The sequence below is a fragment of the Panulirus ornatus genome, chromosome 63 (genome assembly GCF_036320965.1).
Source record: "Panulirus ornatus isolate Po-2019 chromosome 63, ASM3632096v1, whole genome shotgun sequence".
Taxonomy (NCBI): domain Eukaryota; kingdom Metazoa; phylum Arthropoda; class Malacostraca; order Decapoda; family Palinuridae; genus Panulirus; species Panulirus ornatus.
Window position 1 is genome coordinate 21,666,326 of NC_092286.1, and position 27,873 is coordinate 21,694,198.

Consider the following 27,873-nt stretch of genomic DNA (forward strand, 5'->3'; position numbering starts at 1 on the left):
GGCCTGGGAAGTCTGTTAGTTGTTGTTTGCCAGTGATACAGCTCTAATGGTTGATTCGAGTGAGAAACTGCAGAAGTTGGTGGCTGAGTTTGGAAAAGTGTGTGAAAGGAGAAAGATGACAGTACTTGTGAATAAGAGCAAGGTTATTAGGGTCAGCAGGGTTGAGGGACAGGTTAATTGGGATGTAAGTTTGAATGAAGAAAAATTGGAGGAAGTGAAGTATTTTAGACACCTGGGAGTGGACTTGGCAACAGATGGAACCATGGAAGTCACAGGGTGGGGGAGGGGGTGAAGGTTCTGGGAGTGATGAAGAATGTATGGATGGAGAGAACATTAACTCAGAGAACAAAAATGGGTATGTTTGAAGGAATAGTAGCTCCAACAATGTTATATGGTGGCAAAGTATGGGCTATAGATAAGGTTGTACAGAGGAGGGTGGATGTGTTGGAAATGAAATATTTGAGGACAACATATGATGTGAGGTGGTTTGATCAAGAGATGTGTGGAAATAAAAACTGTGGTTGAGAGAACAAAAGAGGGTGTATTGAAACAGTTTGGACATATGGAGAGAATGAGAGAGGAAAGACTGACAAAGAAGATATATGTGTCACAGGTAGAGGGAACAAGGAGAAGTGGGAGACCAACTTGGAGGTGGAAAGATGCAGTAAAAAAGATTTTGAGCAATTGGGGCCTGAACATACAGGAGGGTGAGAGGCGTACAAGGAATAGAGGGAATTGGAACTATATGGTATACCAGGGTCAACGTGCTGTCAATGGACTGAACCAGAGCATGTGAAACATCTGCAGTAAACCATGGAAAGGTCTGTGGGGCGTGGATGTGGAAAGGGAGCTGTGGTTTTGGTGCATTACACATGATATCTAGAGAGTGAGTGTGAGCGAATGTGGCCTTTTTTGTCTCTTTTTCCTGCCACCTTGCTGAAGCAGGGGGAAGCAATGCTGTTTCCTGTGAGGCACAGTAGTGCCAGGAATGGAGGAAGGCAAGCGTGAGTATGTACATAAGTATATATGTATGTCTGTATATGTGTACATGCTGATATGCATATGTCTATGTATGTATATGTGCATGTATGGGAATCTATGTATATATATGCGTATATGAGTGGATGGGCCATTCTTCGTCTGTTTCCTGCCGCTACCTTGCTGATGCCGGAAACAGTGATTAAGTATAATAAGAGCGTACATTTCCCGTGAAGAGAAGGTTACAGCAGGATTAAAACTTACCTTCTGTTTTTTATCTATCCATCTGTATTTCTGATTCCTGTTTCCTTCTGGAACTTCCTCAAGGGGGTGGCCATGGTAATAAAGCCTCCATGACTAGGAAACTTCAATGCTGCTTGTTTATACTGATAGAATTCATTGCACAGTATGTATATTGGAGTAGTTTAAGTTTCCTGGTACGTATATTTATATTTATCATATTTTGTCGCTGTCTCCCGTGTTAGCGAGGTAGCGCAAAGAAACAGACGAAAGAATGGCCCAATCCACCCACATACACATGTATATACATACACGTCCACACACACACATATACATACCTATACACCTCAACGTATACATATATATATATATATATACACACACAGACATATACATATATACACATGAACATAATTCATACTGTCTGCCCTTATTCATTCCCACTGCCACCCTGCCACACGTGAAATGACAACCCCCAACAAAGGCTACATTCGTTCACACTCAGTCTCTAGCTGGCATGTATAATGCACTGAAACCACAGCTCCCTTTCCACATCCAGGCCCCACAAAACTTTCCATGGTTTACCCCAGACGCTTCACATACCCTGGTTCAATCCATTGACAGCACGTCCACCCCGGTATACCACATCATTCCAATTCACTCTGTTCCTTGCACGCCTTTCACCCTCCTGCATGTTCAGGCCCCGATCACTTAGAATCTATTTCACTCCATCTTTCTACCTCCAATTTGGTCTCCCACTTCTCATTCCATCCACCTCTCACACATATATCCTCTTGGTCGATCTTTCCTCACTCATTCTCTCCATGTGACCAAACCATTTCAAAACACCCTCTTCTGCTCTCTCAACCACACTCTTTTTATTACCACACATCTCTCTTACCCTTTCATTACTTACTCGATCGAACCACCTCACACCACATATTGTCCTCAAACATCTCATTTCCAGCACATCCACCCTCCTCCGCACAACTCTATCTACAGCCCCATGCCTCACAACCATACAACATTGTTGGAACCACTATTCCTTTAAACATACCCATTTTTGCTTTCTAAGATAATGTTCTCGTATTCCACACATTTTCCTAGTATGTGTATACTGTAATTTTTCATATAATATTCAGTACTGTTTTACCAATAACAAAATTTCCTAATCTCCATTTCTTACATTATTTGATTAACATATTTCTGATTTACATGACCATTTTCAAATAAGATGAGAGGTCCCTGTCCCATAATGAAATGGAACATAGAAATAAAAAAAAGAAGAATGTTTGTAAAATGCAAAATCTTTAATCTATGGAAGGCACAGCCCTACATGCATCTTTAAGAGCACTTGCTTGATGGGAAGTTAAACTACCATTTTACCTCTTAATATCAGCTGCATCAATGAGGAAGCATCTCAACCATCATAAACCTTATGAGGTCAGCAGAATCTCATTCACAGATATCTAAATTTTACACTACTATAAATGACAATTAAGTATGTACAGTTCACTGCTACTATCATCTGAATATACAGATAAGATCTTTATTCATATTCATTCTCATTTACTTATTCATCATATTTTGTCGCCGTCTCCTGCGTCAGCGAGGTAGCGCAATGAAACAGACAAAAGAATGGCCCAACCCACCCACACACACATGTATATATACAAATGCCCCACATGCACATATACATACCTATACATTTCAACAGTTACATACAAAGACATATACATATATACACATGTACATATTCATACAAGCTGCCTTCATCCGTTCCCACTGCCACCCCGCCACACATTAAATTATTCTTCAATTATCCTTCAGTGTCATTAGAATTCCCATTCCTAACAATGGCTGGAAAAAATATTATTTGCCTTAGTCATCGTTGTATGTATGTCATAAAACATTCATTTTACAAAAACTCCCACTTTTCTCACAATTTATTCACTTTTAGAATAAAGAGACAATTATCATAGAACTGCTGTCAATATTTTGGTGATGAGAAAATCATTACTTTAATTTTTTTTTTTTTTTTTTTGCTTTGTCGCTGTCTTCCGCGTTTGCGAGGCAGCGCAAGGAAACAGATGAAAGAAATGGCCCAACCCACCCCCATACACATGTATATACATACGTCCACACACGCAAATATACATACCTACACAGCTTTCCATGGTTTACCCCAGACGCTTCACATGCCCTGATTCAATCCACTGATAGCACGTCAACCCCGGTATACCACATCGCTCCAATTCACTCTATTCCTTGCCCTCCTTTCACCCTCCTGCATGTTCAGGCCCCGATCACACAAAATCTTTTTCACTCCATCTTTCCACCTCCAATTTGGTCTCCCACTTCTGCTCGTTCCCTCCACCTCCGACACATATATCCTCTTGGTCAATCTTTCCTCACTCATTCTCTCCATGTGCCCAAACCATTTCAAAACACCCTCTTCTTTTTATTTCCATACATCTCTCTTACCCTTACGTTACTTACTCGATCAAACCACCTCACACCACACATTGTCCTCAAACATCTCACTTCCAGCACATCCATCCTCCTGCACACAACTCTATCCATAGCCCACGCCTCGCAACCATACAACATTGTTGGAACCACTGTTCCTTCAAACATAGAGATAATGTTCTCAGCTTCCACACATTCTTCAAGACTCCCAGGATTTTCGCCCCCTCCCCCACCCTATGATCCACTTCCGCTTCCATGGTTCCATCCGCTGCCAGATCCACTCCCAGATATCTAAACACTTTACTTCCTCCAGTTTTTCTCCATTCAAACTTACCTCCCAATTGACTTGACCCTCAACCCTACTGTACCTAATAACCTTGCTCTTATTCACATTTACTCTTAACTTTCTTCTTTCACACACTTTACCAAACTCACTCACCAGCTTCTGCAGTTTCTCACATGAATCAGCCACCAGCGCTGTATCATCAGCGAACAACAACTGACTCACTTCCCAAGCTCTCTCATCCACAACAGACTTCACACTTGCCCCTCTTTCCAAAACTCTTGCATTCACCTCCCTAACAACTCCATCCATAAACAAATTAAACAACCATGGAGACATCACACACCCCTGCCGCAAACCTACATTCACACTTTCCTCTCTTCCTACACGTACACATGCCTTACATCCTCAATAAAACTTTTCACTGCTTCTAACAACTTGCCTCCCACACCATATATTCTTAATACCTTCCACAGAGCATCTCTATCAACTCTATCATTTGCCTTCTCCAGATCCATAAATGCTACATACAAATCCATTTGCTTTTCTAAGTATTTCTCACATACATTCTTCAAAGCAAACACCTGATCCACACATCCTCTACCACTTCTGAAACCACACTGCTCTTCCCCAATCTGATGCTCTGTACATGCCTTCACCCTCTCAATCAATACCCTCCCATATAATTTACCAGGAATACTCAACAAACTTATACCTCTGTAATTTGAGCACTCACTCTTATCCCCTTTGCCTTTGTACAATGGCACTATGCATGCATTCCGCCAATCCTCAGGCACCTCACCATGAGTCATACATACATTAAATAACCTTACCAACCAGTCAATAATACAGTCACCCCCTTTTTTAATAAATTCCACTGCAATACCATCCAAACCTACTGCCTTGCCGGCTTTCATCTTCCGCAAAGCTTTTACTACCTCTTCTCTGTTTATCAAATCATTTTCCCTAACCCTCTCACTTTGCACACCACCTCGACCAAAACACCCTATATCTGCCACTCTATCATCAAACACATTCAACAAACCTTCAAAATACTCACTCCATCTCCTTCTCACATCACCACTACTTGTTATCACCTCCCCATTTGCGCCCTTCACTGAAGTTCCCATTTGCTCCCTTGTCTTACGCACTTTATTTACCTCCTTCCAGAACATCTTTTTATTCTCCCTAAAATTTAATGATACTCTCTCACCCCAACTCTCATTTGCCCTCTTTTTCACCTCTTGCACCTTTCTCTTGACCTCCTGTCTCTTTCTTTTATACATCTCCCACTCAATTGCATTTTTTCCCTGCAAAAATCGTCCAAATGCCTCTCTCTTCTCTTTCACTAATAATCTTACTTCTTCATCCCACCACTCACTACCCTTTCTAATCAACCCACCTCCCACTCTTCTTATGCCACAAGCATCTTTTGCGCAATCCATCACTGATTCCCTAAATACATCCCATTCCTCCCCCACTCCCCTTACTTCCATTGTTCTCACCTTTTTCCATTCTGTACTCAGTCTCTCCTGGTACTTCCTCACACAAGTCTCCTTCCCAAGCTCACTTACTCTCACCACCCTCTTCACCCCAACATTCACTCTTCTTTTCTGAAAACCCATACAAATCTTCACCTTAGCCTCCACAAGATAATGATCAGACATCCCTCCAGTTGCACCTCTCAGCACATTAACATCCAAAAGTCTCTCTTTCGCGCGCCTGTCAATTACCACGTAATCCAATAACGCTCTCTGGCCATCTCTCCTACTTACATACGTATACTTATGTATATCTCGCTTTTTAAACCAGGTATTCCCAATCACCAGTCCTTTTTCAGCACATAAATCTACAAGCTCTTCACCATTTCCATTTACAACACTGAACACCCCATGTATACCAATTATTTCCTCAACTGCCACATTACTCACCTTTGCATTCAAATCACCCATCACTATAACCCTGTCTCGTGCATCAAAACCACTAACACACTCATTCAGCTGCTCCCAAAACACTTGCCTCTCATGATCTTTCTTCTCATGCCCAGGTGCATATGCACCAATAATCACCCATCTCTCTCCATCAACTTTCAGTTTTACCCATATTAATCGAGAATTTACTTTCTTACATTCTATGACATACTCCCACAACTCCTGTTTCAGGAGTACTGCTACTCCTTCCCTTGCTCTTGTCCTCTCACTAACCCTAGACTTTACTCTCAAGACATTCCCAAACAACTTTTCCCCTTTACCCTTGAGCTTCGTTTCACTCAGAGCCAAAACATTCAGGTTCCTTTCCTCAAACATACTACCTATCTCTCCTTTTTTCACATCTTGGTTACATCCACACACATTTAGACACCCCAGTCTGAGCCTTCGAGGAGGATGAGCACTCCCCACATGACTTCTTCTTCTGTTTCCCATTTTAGAAAGTTAAAAAAATACAAGGAGGGGAGGATTTCTGGCCCCCCGCTCCCATCCCCTCTAGTCGCCTTCTACGACACGCGAGGAATGCGTGGGAAGTATTCTTTCACCCCTATTCCCGGGGATAATATATATATATATATATATATATATATATATATATATATATATATATATATATATATATATATATATATTCTTTTCTTTCTTTTCAAGCCATTCGCCATTTCCCGCGTTAGCGAGGTAGCGCCAAGAACAGAGGACTGGGCCTTTTTTGGAATATCCTCACCTGGCCCCCTCTGTTCCTTCCCTTGGAAAATTAAAAAAAAAACGAGAGGGGAGGATTTCCAGCCCCCCGCTCCCTCCCCTTTTAGTCGCCTTCTACGACACGCAGGGAATACGTGGGAAGTATTCTTAATCCCCTATCCCCAGGGATAATATATATATATATATATATATATATATATATATATATATATATATATATATATATATATACATATATATATATATATATATTTTTTTTTTTTTTTTTTTTATACTTTGTCGCTGTCTCCCGCGTTTGCGAGGTAGCGCAAGGAAACAGACGAAAGAAATGGCCCAACCCCCCCCCCATACACATGTACATACACACGTCCACACACGCAAATATACATACCTACACAGCTTTCCATGGTTTACCCCAGACGCTTCACATGCCTTGCTTCAATCCACTGACAGCACGTCAACCCCTGTATACCACATGACTCCAATTCACTCTATTTCTTGCCCTCCTTTCACCCTCCTGCATGTTCAGGCCCCGATCACACAAAATCTTTTTCACTCCATCTTTCCACCTCCAATTTGGTCTCCCTCTTCTCCTCGTTCCCTCCACCTCCGACACATATATCCTCTTGGTCAATCTCTCCTCACTCATTCTCTCCATGTGCCCAAACCATTTCAAAACACCCTCTTCTGCTCTCTCAACCACGCTCTTTTTATTTCCACACATCTCTCTTACCCTTACGTTACTTACTCGATCAAACCACCTCACACCACACATTGTCCTCAAACATCTCATTTCCAGCACATCCATCCTCCTGCGCACATCTCTATCCATAGCCCACGCCTCGCAACCATACAACATTGTTGGAACCACTATTCCCTCAAACATACCCATTTTTGCTTTCCGAGATAATGTTCTCGACTTCCACACATTTTTCAAGGCTCCCAAAATTTTCGCCCCCTCCCCCACCCTATGATCCACTTCCGCTTCCATGGTTCCATCCGCTGACAGATCCACTCCCAGATATCTAAAACACTTCACTTCCTCCAGTTTTTCTCCATTCAAACTCACCTCCCAATTGACTTGACCCTCAACCCTACTGTACCTAATAACCTTGCTCTTATTCACATTTACTCTCAACTTTCTTCTTCCACACACTTTACCAAACTCAGTCACCAGCTTCTGCAGTTTCTCACATGAATCAGCCACCAGCGCTGTATCATCAGCGAACAACAACTGACTCACTTCCCAAGCTCTCTCACCCCCAACAGACTTCATACTTGCCCCTCTTTCCAGGACTCTTGCATTTACCTCCCTTACAACCCCATCCATAAACAAATTAAACAACCATGGAGACATCACACACCCCTGCCGCAAACCTACATTCACTGAGAACCAATCACTTTCCTCTCTTCCTACACGTACACATGCCTTACATCCTCGATAAAAACTTTTCACTGCTTCTAACAACTTGCCTCCCACACCATATATTCTTAATACCTTCCACAGAGCATCCCTATCAACTCTATCATATGCCTTCTCCAGATCCATAAATGCTACATACAAATCCATTTGCTTTTCTAAGTATTTCTCACATACATTCTTCAAAGCAAACACCTGATCCACACATCCTCTACCACTTCTGAAACCGCACTGCTCTTCCCCAATCTGATGCTCTGTACATGCCTTCACCCTCTCAATCAATACCCTCCCATATAATTTACCAGGAATACTCAACAAACTTATACCTCTGTAATTTGAGCACTCACTCTTATCCCCTTTGCCTTTGTACAATGGCACTATGCACGCATTCCGCCAATCCTCAGGCACCTCACCATGAGTCATACATACATTAAATAACCTTACCAACCAGTCAACAATACAGTCACCCCCTTTTTTAATAAATTCCACTGCAATACCATCCAAACCTGCTGCCTTGCTGGCTTTCATCTTCCGCAAAGCTTTTACTACCTCTTCTCTGTTTACCAAATCATTTTCCCTAACCCTCTCACTTTGCACACCACCTCGACCAAAACACCCTATATCTGCCACTCTGTCATCAGACACATTCAACAAACCTTCAAAATACTCATTCCATCTCCTTCTCACATCACCGCTACTTGTTATCACCTCCCCATTTACGCCCTTCACTGAAGTTCCCATTTGCTCCCTTGTCTTACGCACCCTATTTACCTCCTTCCAGAACATCTTTTTTTTTTTTTTTTTTTTTTTTTTTTTTTTTTTTTTTTAATACTTTGTCGCTGTCTCCCGCGTTTGCGAGGTAGCGCAAGGAAACAGATGAAAGAAATGGCCCAACCCCCCCCCCTATACACATGTACATACACACGTCCACACACGCAAATATACATACCTACACAGCTTTCCATGGTTTACCCCAGACGCTTCACATGCCTTGCTTCAATCCACTGACAGCACGTCAACCCCTGTATACCACATGACTCCAATTCACTCTATTTCTTGCCCTCCTTTCACCCTCCTGCATGTTCAGGCCCCGATCACACAAAATCTTTTTCACTCCATCTTTCCACCTCCAATTTGGTCTCCCTCTTCTCCTCGTTCCCTCCACCTCCGACACATATATCCTCTTGGTCAATCTCTCCTCACTCATTCTCTCCATGTGCCCAAACCATTTCAAAACACCCTCTTCTGCTCTCTCAACCACGCTCTTTTTATTTCCACACATCTCTCTTACCCTTACGTTACTTACTCGATCAAACCACCTCACACCACACATTGTCCTCAAACATCTCATTTCCAGCACATCCATCCTCCTGCGCACATCTCTATCCATAGCCCACGCCTCGCAACCATACAACATTGTTGGAACCACTATTCCCTCAAACATACCCATTTTTGCTTTCCGAGATAATGTTCTCGACTTCCACACATTTTTCAAGGCTCCCAAAATTTTCGCCCCCTCCCCCACCCTATGATCCACTTCCGCTTCCATGGTTCCATCCGCTGACAGATCCACTCCCAGGTATCTAAAACACTTCACTTCCTCCAGTTTTTCTCCATTCAAACTCACCTCCCAATTGACTTGACCCTCACCCCTACTGTACCTAATAACCTTGCTCTTATTCACATTTACTCTCAACTTTCTTCTTCCACACACTTTACCAAACTCAGTCACCAGCTTCTGCAGTTTCTCACATGAATCAGCCACCAGCGCTGTATCATCAGCGAACAACAACTGACTCACTTCCCAAGCTCTCTCATCCCCAACAGACTTCATACTTGCCCCTCTTTCCAGGACTCTTGCATTTACCTCCCTTACAACCCCATCCATAAACAAATTAAACAACCATGGAGACATCACACACCCCTGCCACAAACCTACATTCACTGAGAACCAATCACTTTCCTCTCTTCCTACACGTACACATCTTTTTATTCTCCCTAAAATTTACTGATAGTCTCTCACCCCAACTCTCATTTGCCCTTTTTTTCACCTCTTGCACCTTTCTCTTGACCTCCTGTCTCTTTCTTTTATACTTCTCCCACTCAATTGCATTTTTTCCCTGCAAAAATCGTCCAAATGCCTCTCTCTTCTCTTTCACTAATACTCTTACTTCTTCATCCCACCACTCACTACCCTTTCTAAACAGCCCACCTCCCACTCTTCTCATGCCACAAGCATCTTTTGCGCAATCCATCACTGATTCCCTAAATACATCCCATTCCTCCCCCACTCCCCTTACTTCCATTATTCTCACCTTTTTCCATTCTGTACACAGTCTCTCCTGGTATATATATATATATATATGGGGATAGGGGAGAAAGAATACTTCCCACGTATTCCCTGCGTGTCGTAGAAGGCGACTAAAAGGGGAGGGAGCGGGTGGCTGGAAATCCTCCCCTTTCTTGTTTCTTTTTTAATTTTCCAAAAGAAGGAACAGAGAAGGGGGTCAGGTGAGGATATTCCCTCTAAGGCCCAGTTCTCTGTTCTTAATGCTACCTCACTAACGTGGGAAATGGCAAATAGTATGAATTTTTTTTTTTTTTTTTTTTCCCCCCCCCCCAAAAGAAGGAACAGAGAATTGGGCCAGGTGAGGGTATTCCCTCAAAGGCCCAGTCCTCTGTTCTTAACACTACCTCGCTAATGCGGGAAATGGCGAAGTTTAAAAGAAAGAAAGAAATATATATATATATATATATATATATATATATATATATATATATATATATATATATATATATACACACACATATAGATATACATATACATACACACACACATATACACACACACACACACACATATATACATATATATACATATGAAAAATGTAAGAAATAATTTAGAAAACTGAAACTTCTAGCTTGAAATGAAATGAAAAAATGAATGTCACATAATGGTTCAACCTCTGGCTATGGAAAAGGGAAATGTATAATTTATTTACACAAACGTCAATAGTAGTTCTCATCAATTTAACTACTGTATCAATAAGCTTCAATGTCTAAGCTACATTTTTTCCAATTTCACTATTTTCTTGTCAAAGCACCTTGTATGAAAACTATCACTCCAGTAACACAACTATAAACATTTACTTCCCCTTTAAAAAAGTTCTGGGGAAGTCTGTCTCGATACACTGCGGGACACTCTACCACCTGGTGAGGTTTGTGTTGCAATGGTTCTTGATTCACAAACGTAGTAGCATCACTGGTGGCCAGAAGAACATTCTTGTAACCACAGCAAGGATCACAGTCCGTGCAACTCCATTATGATGGTTCTTCTCATGACGCGACGCTTAAGCTGTGACCATGGCTTCCCTGGGACTGATGGGTCAAGAGGGTGCTTTGAGAGTAAAATGACAACTGTTGGTACTTCTCGTGTGACCTTTAAACGATCTAAACCTTCTTGCTTCGGATCCCAATATTCCTCAACCATCTTGTAAGCAAGCTGAGTTATCTGGTGTAGGGTCTTGATGCGTCTCTTGACAACCTCAACACATGACACAGCCTTCACTGCTGCAGGTCCTGAGCCTATCCATAGCAGTTGCTCCTCTGTCTTTAACCTATCAAGGGCAACGGTTATGATGTCCCGCATCTTGGTGCTAGGGCTGACCACTATCCTGCTGGGACAAAAACCTTCAACTCAACATCCACATTCCCACCCTTGCTATAGTTCTCCACTGCGATTAGTCTGGGATGTCTTCATCACTGGTGTCATGGGGAGATGCATCTTTAGTGACAGGAGGTGACATTTTAATATTAAGGCTTTTAATTAGCAATATGAGAATCTGGAAGTGGAGACAAGATCTTAACAAGCCATTTCTATAACTTGGAAGTGGTAGATCCTACTGATCTTATGATGTCTCACTGGGTTATCAGGTTTGTGTGTCTTCACTAATCCATACATGTAGGGTAAAGGAGAAGACTTGGTAATAAAATGATTAACAAGATCTTTTCTATCTTTGAAAACCACTTCAAGAGTATTATTAAACACTTTAATGACTTCATCCTAGGGATTATTTCTTAATTTAGTGTATGTGGAGGAATCTAAGAGATCATTCATTTTTTAAATTTAATTACTCATCTAGAATAACGACTGTACTGGATTTATCTGTTTCAGTTATATGAATGGAATCATCTTTCTTCATCTTTCGAATACAACGTTTGAACCTTAGAGAAAAATTATAATTCTAAAAAACATCTACAGAGAGCCAACTGATACAATGTCCTATGTTCACTTTCACTCAGGTCGTAGATTTTGTATTAAACAATCTATATTTTCTTCCATGTATTTGAGATCTAGCTTTACGATTTGTCAGCACAGAATTTCTGGATGAGGAATTTTGTAATATTGATACCATCGGCAAGAAACTTTGCTAACCTGATCATGTACTGGACAAATGCAAGACCAAGCATAGAAAGACTTATAATGATAATGTGACACATGACAAAAAGTCTTCCAATGATATTCGGTGTTGACCCTATCACAAAAACTTAGGATATCTAATGTAAAATTAGTTTTCTTATGAGAGCACTGTAAAGAAAATCTTGATTAAGAACAGTCCAAGTAATGACAATGATATAGTTTACAGAATTCCTTGCAAAACATATAGTTCATATTACTTGGGACAGGCAGATAAAGATTCAAAATACTCTGTACACCCTGATCAATGACCTAGTGCTCTGTTCACTCACATGAATGAAATCTCACATTCTACTGACTGGTCAAGAGCTTCTTCAATCATAAAGTATAAATACTTTATAAACAGAAACATATTTGAATCTGCTCTTACACAGTAGATTAATGGTAAGAATATGAATTTTAGTATAGGACTATTTAGTTAAGACAAAGCCAACTTACATTTATTTCCAAGAGACTTGATCAAGAAGGCTGATGACCTGACACACCCATAGTGACCTAAGTAGTAAGGTTGGTATTGTTACATGAGCGTCCTCTGACTCTATGTGGGCTATTATACCACCCTCATTGCCTGCTTCATTACCGTGTAAGATGTGATCTTGTTAACATCTACTGGTGTTTTTGTATATTTTCCTCCATCTTTGATTTGATACAATTTGCTTCTAAAGCTTTCATGAAATACACGAAAGCACTTAAGCTCATTTTCCAGCTCTGATTTCCCTTCATGGTCTACAAGTTCATCTATGATCATCATATGTCTGTTTTGTGAATACATCATACATTTATATATCTAGGGGAGAAAGAATACTTCCTACATATTCCCCACGTGTCATAAAAGGTAACTAAAGGGGGTGGGAGCAGGGGGCTAGAAACCCTCACCTATCTGTATTTTAACTTTCTAAAAGGGGAAACAGAAGAAGGAGTCATGCGGAGAGTGCTCATCCTCCTCATAGGTTCTGATTTGGGTGTCTAAATGTGTGTGAATGTAACAAAGATGAGAAAAAAGGAGAGATAGGTAGTATACTTGAAGAAAGGAACCTGGATGTTTTGGCTCTGAGTGAAACAAAGCTCAAGGGTAAAGGGGAAGAGTGGTTTGGAAATGTCTTGAAGTAAAGTCAGGGGTTGGTGAGAGGACAAGAGCAAAGCAGTAGCACTACTCATAAAGCAGGAGTAGTGGGAGTCTGTGATAGAGTGTAAGAAAGTAAACTCTAGATTGATATGGGTAAAACTGAAAGTGGATGGAGAAAGATGGGCTGTGAGAAGAAAGATCATGAGAGGCAAGTGTTTTGGGAGCAGCTGAGTAAGTGTTTTGGGAGCAGCTGAGTGAGTGTGTTAGCAGTTTTGATGTACGAGACTGGGTTATAGTGATGGGTGATTTAAATGCAAAAGTGAGTAATGTGGCAGTTGAGGGTGTAATTGGTGTACATGGGGTGTTCACTGTTGTGAATGGAAATGGTGAAGAGCTTGTAGATTTGTGTGCTGAAAAGGGACTGGTGATTGGGAATACCTGGTTTAAAAAAGAGAGATACACATAAGAATCGATTTTTGGAGGTAAGTAGTGCAAATGACTGGGAGATGGATAAAAGAAAGAGGCAGGAGGTCAAGAGAAAGGTGCAAGAGGAAAAGAAGAGGGCAAAAGAGAGTTGAGGTGAGAGTATCATTAAATTTCAGAGAGAATAAAAAGATGTTTTGGAAGGAGGTATATAAAGTGCGTAAGACAAGAGAACAAATGGGAACATCAGTGAAAGGGGCTAATAGGTAATAACAAGTAATGGTGAAGTGAGAGTGAGATGGAGTGAGTATTTTGAAGGTTTGTTGAATGTGTTTGATGACAGAGTGGCAGATATAAGGAGTTTTGGTCGAGGTGGTGTGCGAAGTGAGAGGGTCAGGGAGAATGGTTTTGTAAACAGAGAAGAAGTAGTGGAAGCTTTGCAGAAGATGAAAGCCAGCAAGGTTTGGATGGTATTGCAGTGGAATTTATTAAAAAAGGAGGTGGCTGTGCTGTTGATTGGTTGGTAAGGATATTCATTGTATGTATGGTTCATGGTGAAGTGCCTGAGGATTGGGGGAATGCATGCATTGTACAAAGGCAAAGAGGATAAAGGTGAGTGTTCAAATTACAGAGGTATAAGTTTGTTGAGTATTCTGGGGAAATTACATGGGAGGGTATTGATTGAGAGGGTAAAGAAAGGCATGTACAGAGCATCAGATTGGAGAAGAGCAGTTTGGTTTCAGAAGTGTTAGAGGATGTGTGGATCAGGTGTTTGCTTTGAAGAATGTATGTAAGAAATACTTAGAAAAACAGATGGATTTGTATATAGCATTTATGGATCTGGAGAAGGCATATGATAGGGTTGATAGAGATGCTTTGTGGAAGGTATCAAGACTATATGGTGTGGAAGCTAAGTTGCTAGAAGCAGTGAAAAGTTTTTCCCAAGGATGTAAGGATGTACAAGTAGGAAGAGAGGAAAGTGATTGGTTCCCACTGAATGTCAGTTTGCGGCAGGGGTGCGTGATGTCTCCATGGTAGTTTAATTTGTATATGGATAGGGTGGTTAGGGAGGTGAATGCAAATGTTTAGGAGAGAGGGGCAAATATGCAGTCTGCTGTGAATAAGGGGGCTTCAGAAGTGAGTCAGTTGTTGTTCGCTGATGATACAGCACTGGTGGCTGATTCAGGTGAGAAACTACAGAAGTTGGTGACTGAGTCTAGTAAAGTGTGTGAAAGAAGAAAGCTGAGAGTAAATGTGAATAAAAGCAAGGCTATTAGGTTCATTAGGGTTGAGGGACAAGTTAATTGGAAGGTAAGTTTGAATGGAGAAAAACTGGAGGAAGTGAAGTGTTTTAGATATTTGGACGTGGATTTTAGTAGCGGATGGAACCATGGAAGCGGAAGTGAGTCACAGGGTGGGGGAGGGTTGAAGGTTCTAGGAGTGTTGAAGAATGTGTGGAAGGTGAGAACATTTTCTCGGAGAGCAAAAATGGGTATGTCTAAAGGAATAGTGGTTCCAACAATGTTATATGGTTGTGAGGCATGGGCTATAGATAGGGTTGTGCAGAGTAGGGGGGATGTGTTGGAAATGAAATGTCTGAGGACAATATATAGTGTGAAGTGGTTTGATCAATGAAGCAATGGAAGGATAAGAAAGATGTGTGGTAATAAAAAGAGTGTGGTTGAGAGAGCAGAAGAGGGTGTGTTGAAATAGTTTGGTCAAATGAAGAGAATGAGTGAAGAAAGATTGACAAAGAGGATATATGTGGGAACGAGAAGTGGGAGACCAAATTGGAGATGGAAAGATGGAGTGAAAAAGATTTTGAGTGATAAGGGCCTGAAAACACTGGAGGGTGAAAGGCATGTAAGGAATAGAGTAAATTGGAATGATGTGGTATACCAGGGTCAACGTGCTGTCAACGGATTGAACCAATGCATGTGAAGCGTCTGGGGTAAACCATGGAAAGTTTTGTGGGGCCTGGATGTGGAAAGAAAGCTGTGGTTTCAGTGCATTACACATGACAGCTAGAGAATCAGTATGAATGAATGTGGCCTTTGTTGTCTTCTCCTAGCACTACCTCGTGGTGGCCGCGCATATGTGTGTGTGTGTGTGTGTGTGTGTGTGTGTGTGTGTGTGTGTGTGTGTGTGTGTGTGTGTGCCATTTCATGTGTGGCGAGGTAGCGACGGGAATGGATGAAGGCAGCAAGCATGAATATGTACATTTGTATATGAGTACATGTGTGTGTATGCATATGTATGTATACATTGAAATGTCTAGGTATGTATAAGTGTGTGTGTGTGGGTGTTTATGTACACACATGTGTATGTGGGTGGGTTGGGCCATTCTTTCGTCTGTTTCCCTGTGTTACCTCGCTAAACGTGGGAGACAGCAAATAAGTATAACATATAATATAAGATATATCATTTATCATACTTAATCGCTGTTTCCTGCATCAGCGAGGTAGCACCAGGAAAACCAACAATAAAGGCCACATTCAATCACACTCAGTCTCTAGCTGTCATGTGTAATGCACCAAAACCACAGCTCACTATCCACATCTAGGACCCACACACCTTTCCATGGTTTAACCCAGACGTTTCACATGCCCTGGTTGAGTCCACTCACAGCACATCGACCGCAGCATACCACATCATTCCAATTCACTCTATCCTCTGCATGCCTCTCACCTTCCTATATCTTCAGGCCCCAATGGCTCAAAAATCTTTTTCACTCCACCCTTCCACCTCCAATTTGGTCTCCTGCTTCTTGTTCCCTCCACCTCTGACACATATATCCTCTCTGTCAATCTTTCCTCACTCATTCTCTCCACATGTCCAAAGTATTTCAACAAACTCTCTTCTGCTCATTCAACTACACTCATTTCATTTCCACACATCTCTCTTACCCTTTCATCATTTAATCGATCAAACCACCTCAAACCACATAGTAATGTTGGAACTACTATTCCTTCAAGCATACTCATTTCTGCTCTCTAAAATAACATTCTCTCCTTCCACACATTCTCCAGAGCTCCCAAAACCTTTGCCCCCTATCCCACACTGTGACTCACTTCTGCATACATGCTTTCAATTGCTGCTAAGTCCACTCCCAGATATCTAAAACGCTTCTCTTCTTCCAGTTTTTCTCCATTCAAACTTACATCCAAATTAACTTGTCCCTCAACCCTAATTTACCTAATAACCTTGCTCTTATTCACATTTACTCTCAACTCTCTCCTTTTACACACTTTTCCAAACTCAGCCACCAACTTCTGCAGTTTCTCACTCGAATCAGCCACTAGTGCTGTATCATCAGTGAACAACAACTGACACTTCCCAGGCCCTCTCATCCCCAGCAGACTGCATACTTGCCCCCTCTCTCCAAAACTTTTGCATTTACCTCCCTAACAACCCCATCCATAAACAAATTATACAACCATGGGGACATCACACACCCCTACCACAGACAGACATTCACTGGAAACCAGTTACTCTCCTCCCTTCCTACTTGTATGCATGCCTTAAATCTTTGGTAAAAACTTTTCACTGCTTCTAAGAAGCAACTTACTTCCCACACCATATACTCTTAAGACCTTCCACAAAGTATCTCTATCAACCCTATCATATGCCTTCTCCTTATCCATAAATGCTACAAACAAATTTATCTGTTTTTCTAGGTATTTCTCACACATTCTTCAAAGCAAACATGCATCCTCTAACACTTCTGAAACCACACTGCTCTTCCCCAATCTGAAGCTCTGTACATGCCTTCACCTCTTCTATCAATACCCTCCCATATAATTTCCCTGGAATACTTGACAAACTTATGCCTCTGTAGTTTGAACACTCACCTTTATCCCCTTTGCCTTTATACAATGGCACTATGCATGCATTCCACCAATCCTCAGGCATCCTTACATCCTTACCAATTAATCAACAACACTATCACCCCTTTCTTATATTCATACATGTAGATATTGCAAGAGGTCACAGTACTGTGCATGATCTAGTGTGTGCTGATAATCATGAGGAAAATGAAACACGAGAAGTTAAGTGCACCTTCGTGTAAGGATCACATCATTAAAGAGATACAAATAGAAGACATAAAACAGTCAGTTGATATACAAGGAAGAGATGAAGCTAAGACAAAATTCTATTATGCAGACAGGAAAGGGAACTGTTTACAAATTTTGCCTATGACAAAGCTATCCAGTTTGTATAGACCTTAACTAACATTGATGTTACAATTCTTTGTTTAATTAATAACAGAAGATTCAAAGATATTTTTTTGTGGTAAAGGCGTTACAAATAATAACTGAATTAGCGTTACTCCAGTCAATATAATGGTCAAAACTTTTAACATGATTAAACAAAGCATTTGATTCTTGTCCTGTTCAAACACTACATCTATGTTGCTTAAGTCTAACATAAAGATCCTTACCAGTCTGCCCAATATAAAACATATTACAGGTTTTACAAGGGATTCTGTAAACACAGCCCGCAGAATTTTCAGGTGATTTTTTTGATTAGGATATTCTTTATGATGTTGTTATTGCTGAAGGCTACATTTACATGAAAGGATTTAAGCAACCTGTTAAGTAATGTCATATTATCACTAAAAGGGAAAACTAAAAGATTCTTGATATCAAGGGGAGGTTTGGCTTTAACTATAAAAAATGATTTCCTTGCCAACTTAAGGGATTTATCAATGAAAGATCTAGGATACTTTAACTTGGATCCAATAGAATATATATTCTCAAACTCATCATTAATAAATTCTGGACTGATATATGTAATGCCCTAAGGAACATCAAGTGGAATGATGATAGTTTAACTCTGTCATGTTGAGCTGAGTAAAAATGAAAATAAGAACAAACATTGGTGGATTTTCTGTATATGCTAATCTTAAACTTGTTTCTATCTTTATGAATCACATAATCTAAAAATGGTAATATACAATTATTTTTCGCTTCCACAGTAAACTTGATAGATTACATGACCCATAAGGATAGAATCATGTTTAAGTTTAGCATATATAGAAAACCCACCAATGTTTGAGAGCATGACACCCTAGATTTACTGCAGATATATAGACGACATTTTTATCAGCTTAGATAATTTAAACTCACTGGAAAATCTTCATAACCAACTCCAAGAAACTGAAACTTCAGGCTTAAGATTTACAGCAGGGCTGAATAATAATGGTACATTCCTTTCTTGGATGTTATGGCAAGAGCTGCAACAGGATCTTTCATCACTGACATTTACAAAAAGCCCACCAGCCAAGGTAAATGTATGAATGGAATAAATGAATACACTGAAAAATTACAAGAGTAGTGTCTTAAGTGCATACATGTGGAGAGCAACTAAAGTGTGCTCACAACCTGGCAACTTCTACACCAAGAACTTTGACGTGTCCAGCAAACATTAATTAACAATGGATATTCAAATACTGACTATGATACCACTGTGAACATGCTAGAGGAACATCTCATAACAACCAGACAACCTCAACATGACAGCATTAGAGCTTACTACAGGAACACATTTATGACAACATATTGAAAGGACAAGAAGGTCATACGAGATATTGTGGCCAGAAACTGCAAAGCGATTGATGAAGACAAGGATATCAGTCTGACAATATACTACAACAATCCAAAAACATGTTCGCTTATAATGAACAACAACATGGTAGGTTGCTTTGGAAGTCTGAACTGTACCAATGTGGTATATGAATACCAATGCAATATTGGGGACTGTCAGCCCCAACATATAAACTACATTGGACATACAACCTGCACCAAGAGTCACTGCCTCTCGCTACACATACATGAAGGTGGAATCAAACATCATGAACATAAGCATGGAACAAGACTAACGAAGGTGATTATAGTGAATAATACCAGCATCATTACTAGTTGCAGTGATCGAAGGAGACTACAGATATTAGAAGCCATTCACATCAGAAAGAGCACCTGTCATCACCATCCAGACAAACAAGACCTCCTCCATACAGCTCTTTGATGGCTCGCAAATAGGACACAGATGGATGGGACACGTGTCCCAGGTGACGACGGTCAGAGAAACCCGGATGAGCCCATCCTGACCTCAGCTCCGCATCCTGACAATGATGGTCTTGCTTGACCTAGGTAGTGTATTTTGTGATGGATTTTCTATATTCCTCCCTCATGTAATATTGTTCTGTGTTTTTTCTCGAAGTTTTTCTATATTTCTGTTTGTATATGGTGCATTTAGGTTGTTCCTCACTAATTTTCTTGATTTTTTTTATTGTTGTGCTTTCATTAAGTGTTTTGCCGCTTAGTTTTTGTGACACATTTTTATCTTTTTTGCAGATTCCTGATGCTGCCTCTTTGAAGGCAAAAGCTTGAATAATAAATGAAGGACAATGGACCTCTGGTGTCAAGGGCAACTACACATAACTCCCCAAAGTCTTTCAGGGATGATAACCAGACATTAGTAAGATAGGAAAGAATATCACTAGTGAACCTCCCCTTATGGAAGCCATACTGGTGATTAAAGAGAAGATTGTTATTTCCGAGGTGTTTTAGGATATGGGAGTTGAGGATGGATTCAAAGACTTTGGGAATAGTACATGCCAAAGCAATACGATGAAAGTTGGAGGGGTCAGAACGGTCACACTTCTTAGGGATGCGTGTTTCATAAAAGAAGGAAAAGTTTTGGCTTTCAACCAGAAACAGAAGAGATGAGCAAGCACAGGTGCAAGTTCAGAGGCACACTCTTTCAGGACATGGGGATGGATGCCTTCAGGACCACAAGCCTTCCTTGTGTCTAGAGGAAAAAAAGCACTTTTTGGACAGTCTGAAAAGAATTTACGGGAAGAGGCATGGGATCAGCAAGAGGAGCATCAGGGGGTGAAGGAATGCTACAGTCATCCAAAACAGAGTTAGAGGAGAAACAGGAACCAAAGAATGCTACTTTGTTAATGGTAGGGACAGCTATAGTACCATCAAAATGGAAAAGTGAAGGAAAGGAAGAGCAAGAGAAACTGTTAGAGATGCCCTTAGCTCAAGACAAGAAAGACCTATCACTGGATGATGAGGAGAGGTTATTGCACTTTGAATAAAGGAATGCTCTGTTTCACAGATAACTTGCTTGCATTGATTACGGGCAGCGATAAAAGCTGAATGGTAGCCAGAAGAAGGAGAGCTTTTTTCAAGCCCGATATGCCTGATCCCTTGTATGAATGGCCTCGGAACAGGAACAGCTGAACCATGGATTGGATGAAGAAGGCATCTTGGAGGAAGAGGGGATAAATGCTTCCATTCTCACAAGAATAACAATTATGATTAATCCTTTTAGTCTCTCTTAAGGAAAACTGTATGAACGTTTATGTATATTTATGTGTTTCAGTGACCAATGAAAAAATCTTGTCAATTTCATCATTTGCACAATACTTATTATCCTCCAAGAAATATATCTATGACTATAACTAAGCAATGTTGCAGAACTTACAAGTAACTGTGTTTGAGGAACTAGGCTTCTTGTTCCCTAATAAAGTTGCCCAACTTGATGATTTAGGCTTGGGTGGGGGACTTGGTTTATCTTCAACATCTGCCAGGAAATCTGTAATAAAAAATTTTGTCCAGTTTATCATCAATGGGTGGTTTGATCAAGTAAGTTATGAAAAGGTAAAAGAGATGTGTAGTAATAAAAAGAGTGTGGCTGAGAGGGCAGAAGGGGGTGTGCTGAAATGGTTTTGACATATGGAGAGTAAATGTGAGGAAGGCTGACAAAGGTATATGTGTCATAAGCAGAGGGAACAAGGAGAACGGGGAGACCAAACTGGAGATGGAAGGATGGAGTGAAAAAGATTTTGAGAGATCAGGATCTGAACATGCAGGAAGGTGAAAGGCATGCATGGGACAGAGTGAAGTAGGTCGATGTGGTATACTGGGGTCAACTTGCTGTCAAAAGATTGAACTAGGGCATGTGTAGTGCCTGAGGAAAGGTCTGTGGGGCCTAGTTGCGGATATGGAGCTATGGCATCAGTGCATTACACAAGACAGCTAGATCATGGATTGAAGGGGATGTGGCTTTTCTTTACCTGTTCCTGGTGATACCTCATTAAAGCAGGAAACAGATATTAAGTATGAAAAAGAAATCATCGATGGGAACCTGTAAAGTTTGAAAGAATCAAAAGTTTCTTTATCAATACACAACTACCAGAAAGCACTCATGGAAGACTTGGTCTTTCATATCTAACAGAAAATATTTGATATGAATAATCCCCAAAGGGATTAAATCTTGTGGCACAGCAAGGGAGCAATCTGGCTAACCTTCCTGACAGTATCTACCATGTTGGTGCCTCCACAGCCACATGAAGTGTGGTGTTGAAGCCTTGTGACTGATTTTCGCTTGTCCTCCTCTTTACTGATAGGTACTGTATTATGTTCTATCCAATACATGGGTTGATCCTATGAGCATAGGAACTAAGCAAGGTCAACAAATGGACATAGGAAGTGAGCAAAACCATCAGAGATTTTGGCATCAAAATTCAGTGACACAGGCTGGCCAGGCCTCCCCTTTACAAGAAGAATGTGCATATGATCTGTCTCAGTTAATGCAGAATGGTGGCTAACGGCTGCTCAGACAGTCAATATGCTCACTGTATATAGTATAAAGTACCATTATATAAATGATACCCCTTATAGCCTGAGTTCCCATGCATAAGAACTCTACTGTATGTTCATTTCATTCCTCCTATGCTTTGTAATTCTTTGTCACATTTGCTGACTAGTACATGTCTGTGGTCATTGTCTAGCCCAGGGCTATTCAACTGATGGCCCATGGGCTAAATCCTACCCTTGAATGGTTTGTCTCTGGCGCTTTGACAGATTCAAAGGAACTAAAATAAATCAATGAAATTCATCTATCTATTTAAGTACTTACAAAATTTTACATGAATAGATTTTTATCATGACCATCTGTATTACTTAACTGAATGAAACATGTGATCAACTGTAATAATTAGCTGAGTGAAATGTACTGTTCTCTACACCACTGTGCTCATAGCAACATGAACTGTGAATGTCCACTTCTGCCGGCACACATGTTCATGGCTCATCACTCAGGCAGGGGTCAGGTGGAGCTTAGTCAGTGTTGATGGTTGGTTGCATGGAGGTTAGTCACTATTTTCCCCCACATCTAGTATATGTATAGCACTATTTTTCCCATTTAACTCCACATTCTTGTGTGGTATACTGCTGGGAGAGTAGTGTTGTGTTGAATTATTTCATTAGTTACCAGTATATAATTCTTTTTTCTTTTTATGTGCTTAAGCAGAAAATGTAAAAGCAAATAATATATGAATTATTCATTTCTTTCTATATACAAGTAATACATGAATTTTTTGTTTCTATGTACAAGTGTATAGAGAGAGAAAAAAAAAAAAGATGGAGTTAAAATAAATGTATGGCCCTTCCATCAATTTGAGTTTCATAATCCAGCCCTACTCCTAAAGTAAGTGAATAGCCCTGATCTAGCCCATTACCAGTAAATTTTTCTTTATGTATAACCTTAAACCAATAATTAAGTATTTCTAGACATTCATTTCCTAAACCCACTCAAGCCCTTCTTGTGTAATACAATAAGATCATTAAAAGTGTCTTTCCTGTTAGGACAACAATCCCAAACAGAAGTCGTAAGAACTGGGGGGCACATTCAAGATATAATTTTCCAATATAGTAGAAATCAGTCACATAATTCTCATCAATGATCAACATAATTACTTCCCATGAGAGCCAGCTATAAAGTCTTAATGTTAATTTGGATTCTCATTAATGTGCCAATCAGTTCCAGAGAGTGAAACTTTTTCAATTATCTCTCAGTTGCAAAGTAACTAATGAAATTATTCCATGCTGTTCCTATGCAAACAGTATTATACAACATTGGTATACAGTAGTTTACCATGGATGCCTTTAATCCTCAAACTGCGAAATACATCATATGATGGCTAACAATCAACTGCAACATACATCATTTGAGATTAGATTTCTTCAATAGCAAAACAATGTTAGATAGAAGATATTCTTTTTTTTTCTTATTTCTTATACTACCACAGATTAAGTATCCCTTATCTGAAATGCCAGGACCATAGAGTTTCATATTTAGGATCTTTTTTTTACTTTTTGAAAATTTGCATATACATGATGTTGCTGGTCATGTTATGCAAACATGGCATTTTAGGTGATGATATTCAGATTTCACATAAAAACAATGTTTTGCACTTACCAAAAAACAAAAAACATATATATATATATGGAGGAAGTGAAGTGTTTTAGATATCTGGGAGTGGATCTGGCAGCGGATGGAACCATGGAAGCGGAAGTGGATCATAGGGTGGGGGAGGGGGCGAAAATTTTGGGAGCCTTGAAAAATGTGTGGAAGTCGAGAACATTATCTCGGAAAGCAAAAATGGGTATGTTTGAGGGAATAGTGGTTCCAACAATGTTGTATGGTTGCGAGGCGTGGGCTATGGATAGAGATGTGCGCAGGAGGATGGATGTGCTGGAAATGAGATGTTTGAGGACAATGTGTGGTGTGAGGTGGTTTGATCGAGTAAGTAACGTAAGGGTAAGAGAGATGTGTGGAAATAAAAAGAGCGTGGTTGAGAGAGCAGAAGAGGGTGTTTTGAAATGGTTTGGGCACATGGAGAGAATGAGTGAGGAGAGATTGACCAAGAGGATATATGTGTCGGAGGTGGAGGGAACGAGGAGAAGAGGGAGACCAAATTGGAGGTGGAAAGATGGAGTGAAAAAGATTTTGTGTGATCGGGGCCTGAACATGCAGGAGGGTGAAAGGAGGGCAAGAAATAGAGTGAATTGGAGTCATGTGGTATACAGGGGTTGACGTGCTGTCAGTGGATTGAAGCAAGGCATGTGAAGCGTCTGGGGTAAACCATGGAAAGCTGTGTAGGTGTGTATATTTGCGTGTGTGGACGTGTGTATGTGCGTGTGTATGGGGGGGGGGGTTGGGCTATTTCTTTCGTCTCTTTCCTTGCGCTACCTCGCAAACGCGGGAGACAGCGACAAAGTATAAAAAAAAAAAAAAAAAAATATATATATATATATATATATATATATATATATATATATATATATATATATATATACAAGGTTATTAGGTACAGTAGGGTTGAGGGTCAAGTCAATTGGGAGGTGAGTTTGAATGGAGAAAAACTGGAGGAAGTGAAGTGTTTTAGATACCTGGAACTGGATCTGGCAGCGGATGGAACCATGGAAGCGGAAGTGGATCATAGGGTGGGGGAGGGGGCGAAAATTCTGGGGGCCTTGAAGAATGTGTGGAAGTCGAGAACATTATCTCGGAAAGCAAAAATGGGTATGTTTGAAGGAATAGTGGTTCCAACAATGTTGTATGGTTGCGAGGCGTGGGCTATGGATAGAGTTGTGCGCAGGAGGATGGATGTGCTGGAAATGAGATGTCTGAGGACAATGTGTGGTGTGAGGTGGTTTGATCGAGTGAGTAACGTAAGGGTAAGAGAGATGTGTGGAGATAAAAAGAGCGTGGTTGAGAGAGCAGAAGAGGGTGTTTTGAAGTGGTTTGGGCACATGGAGAGGATGAGTGAGGAAAGATTGACCAAGAGGATATATGTGTTGGAGGTGGAGGGAGCAAGGAGAAGAGGGAGACCAAATTGGAGGTGGAAAGATGGAGTGAAAAAGATTTTGTGTGATCGGGGCCTGAACATGCAGGAGGGTGAAAGGAGGGCAAGGAATAGAGTGAATTGGAGCGATGTGGTATACCGGGGTTGACGTGCTGTCAGTGGATTGAATCAAGGCATGTGAAGCGTCTGGGGTAAACCATGGAAAGCTGTGTAGGTATGTATATTTGCGTGTGTGGACGTATGTATATACATGTGTATGGGGGGGGGTTGGGCCATTTCTTTCGTCTGTTTCCTTATGCTACCTCGCAAACGCGGGAGACAGCGACAAAGTATAAAAAAAAAAAATATATATATATTTTTATATTTTGCTTTGTTGCTGTCTCCCGCGTTAGCAAGGAAGCGCAAGGAAACAGACGAAAGAATGGCCCAACCCACCCACATACATTATTTATTTATTATTATTTCATTTTGCTTTGTCGATGTCTCCCGCATTTGCGAGGTAGCGCAAGGAAACAGACGAAAGAAATGGCCCAACCCACCCCCATACACATGTATATATACAACACGTCCACACACAGCTAATATACATACCTATACATCTCAATGTATACATATATATACACACACAGACATATACATACATACTCATGTACATAATTCATACTGTCTGCCTTTATTCATTCCCATCGCCACCCTGCCACACATGGAATAACAACACACTCCCCCCTCACGAGCGCGAGGTAGCGCTAGGAAAAGACAACAAAGGCCCCATTCGTTCACACTCAGTCTCTAGCTATCATGTAATAATGCACCGAAACCACGCCTCCCTTTCCACATCCAGACCCCACAGAACTTTCCATGGTTTACCCCAGACGCTTCACGTGCCCTGGTTCAATCCACTGATAGCATGTCGACCCTGGTATACCATATCGTTCCAATTCCCTCTATTCCTTGCACACCTTTCACCCTCCTGCATGTTCAGGCCCCGATCACTCCATCTTTCCACCTCCAATTTGGTCTCACACTTCTCGTTCCCTCCACCTCTGACACATATATCCTCTTGGTCAATCTTTCCTCACTCATTCTCTCCATATGACCAAACCATTTCAAAACACCCTCTTCTACTCTCTCAACCACGCTCTTCCCCATGGTTGAATAATGTATGTGAGAAATACTTAGAAAAGCAAATGGATTTGTATGTAGCATTTATGGATCTGGAGAAGGCATATGATAGAGTTGATAGAGATGCTCTGTGGAAGGTATAAAGAATATATGGTGCAGGAGGCAAGTTGTTAGAGGCAGTGAAAAGTTTTTATCGAGGATGTAAGGCATGTGTACGTGTAAGAAGAGAGGAAAGTGATTGGTTCTCAGTGAATGTAGGTTTGCGGCAGGGGTGTGTCATGTCTCCATGGTTGTTTAATTTGTTTATGGATGGGGTTGTTAGGGAGGTGAATGCTAGAGTTTTGGAAAGAAGGGACAAGTATGCAGTCTGTTGTGGATGAGAGGGCTTGGGAAGTGAGTCAGTTGTTGTTTGCTGATGATACAGCGCTGGTGGCTGATTCATGAGAGAAACTGCAGAAGCTGGTGACTGAGTTTGGTAAAGTGTGTGAAAGAAGAAAGCTAAGAGTAAATGTGAATAAGAGCAAGGTTATTAGGTACAGTAGTGTTGAGGGTCAAGTCAATTGGGAGGTAAGTTTGAATGGAGAAAAACTGGAGGAAGTGAAGTGTTTTAGATATCTGGGAGTGGATTTGGCAGCGGATGGAACCATGGAAGCGGAAGTGAATCATAGGGTGGGGTAGGGGCGAAAATTCTGGGAGTCTTGAAGAACATGTGGAAGGGGAGAACATTATCTTGGAAAGCAAAAATGGCTATGTTTGAAGGAATAGTGGTTCCAACAATGTTGTATGGTTGCGAGGCGTGGGCTATGGATAGAGTTGTGTGCAGGAGGGTGGATGTGCTGGAAATAAGATGTTTGAGGACAATATGTGGTGTGAGGTGGTTTGATCGAGTAAGTAATGTAATGGTAAGAGAGATGTGTGGTAATAAAGAGAGTGTGGTTGAGAGAGCAGAAGAGGGTGTTTCCAAATGGTTTGGTCACATGGAGAGAATGAGTGAGGAAACATTGACCAAGAGGATATATGTGTCAGAGGTGGAGGGAACG

General features: G+C 40.8%; 1 protein-coding gene across 1 annotated transcript in view; it reads right to left on the minus strand.

Annotated features, from left to right (window-relative positions):
- Positions 1-27,873, minus strand: part of Yeti (yeti) — a 361,198-nt gene that overhangs the window by 100,723 nt on the left and 232,602 nt on the right. Inside the window, exon 3 of the mRNA XM_071656447.1 lies at positions 21,544-21,654. Within this exon, the coding sequence (XP_071512548.1) occupies positions 21,544-21,654 (111 nt within the window). The remainder of the gene's footprint in view (positions 1-21,543; positions 21,655-27,873) is intronic.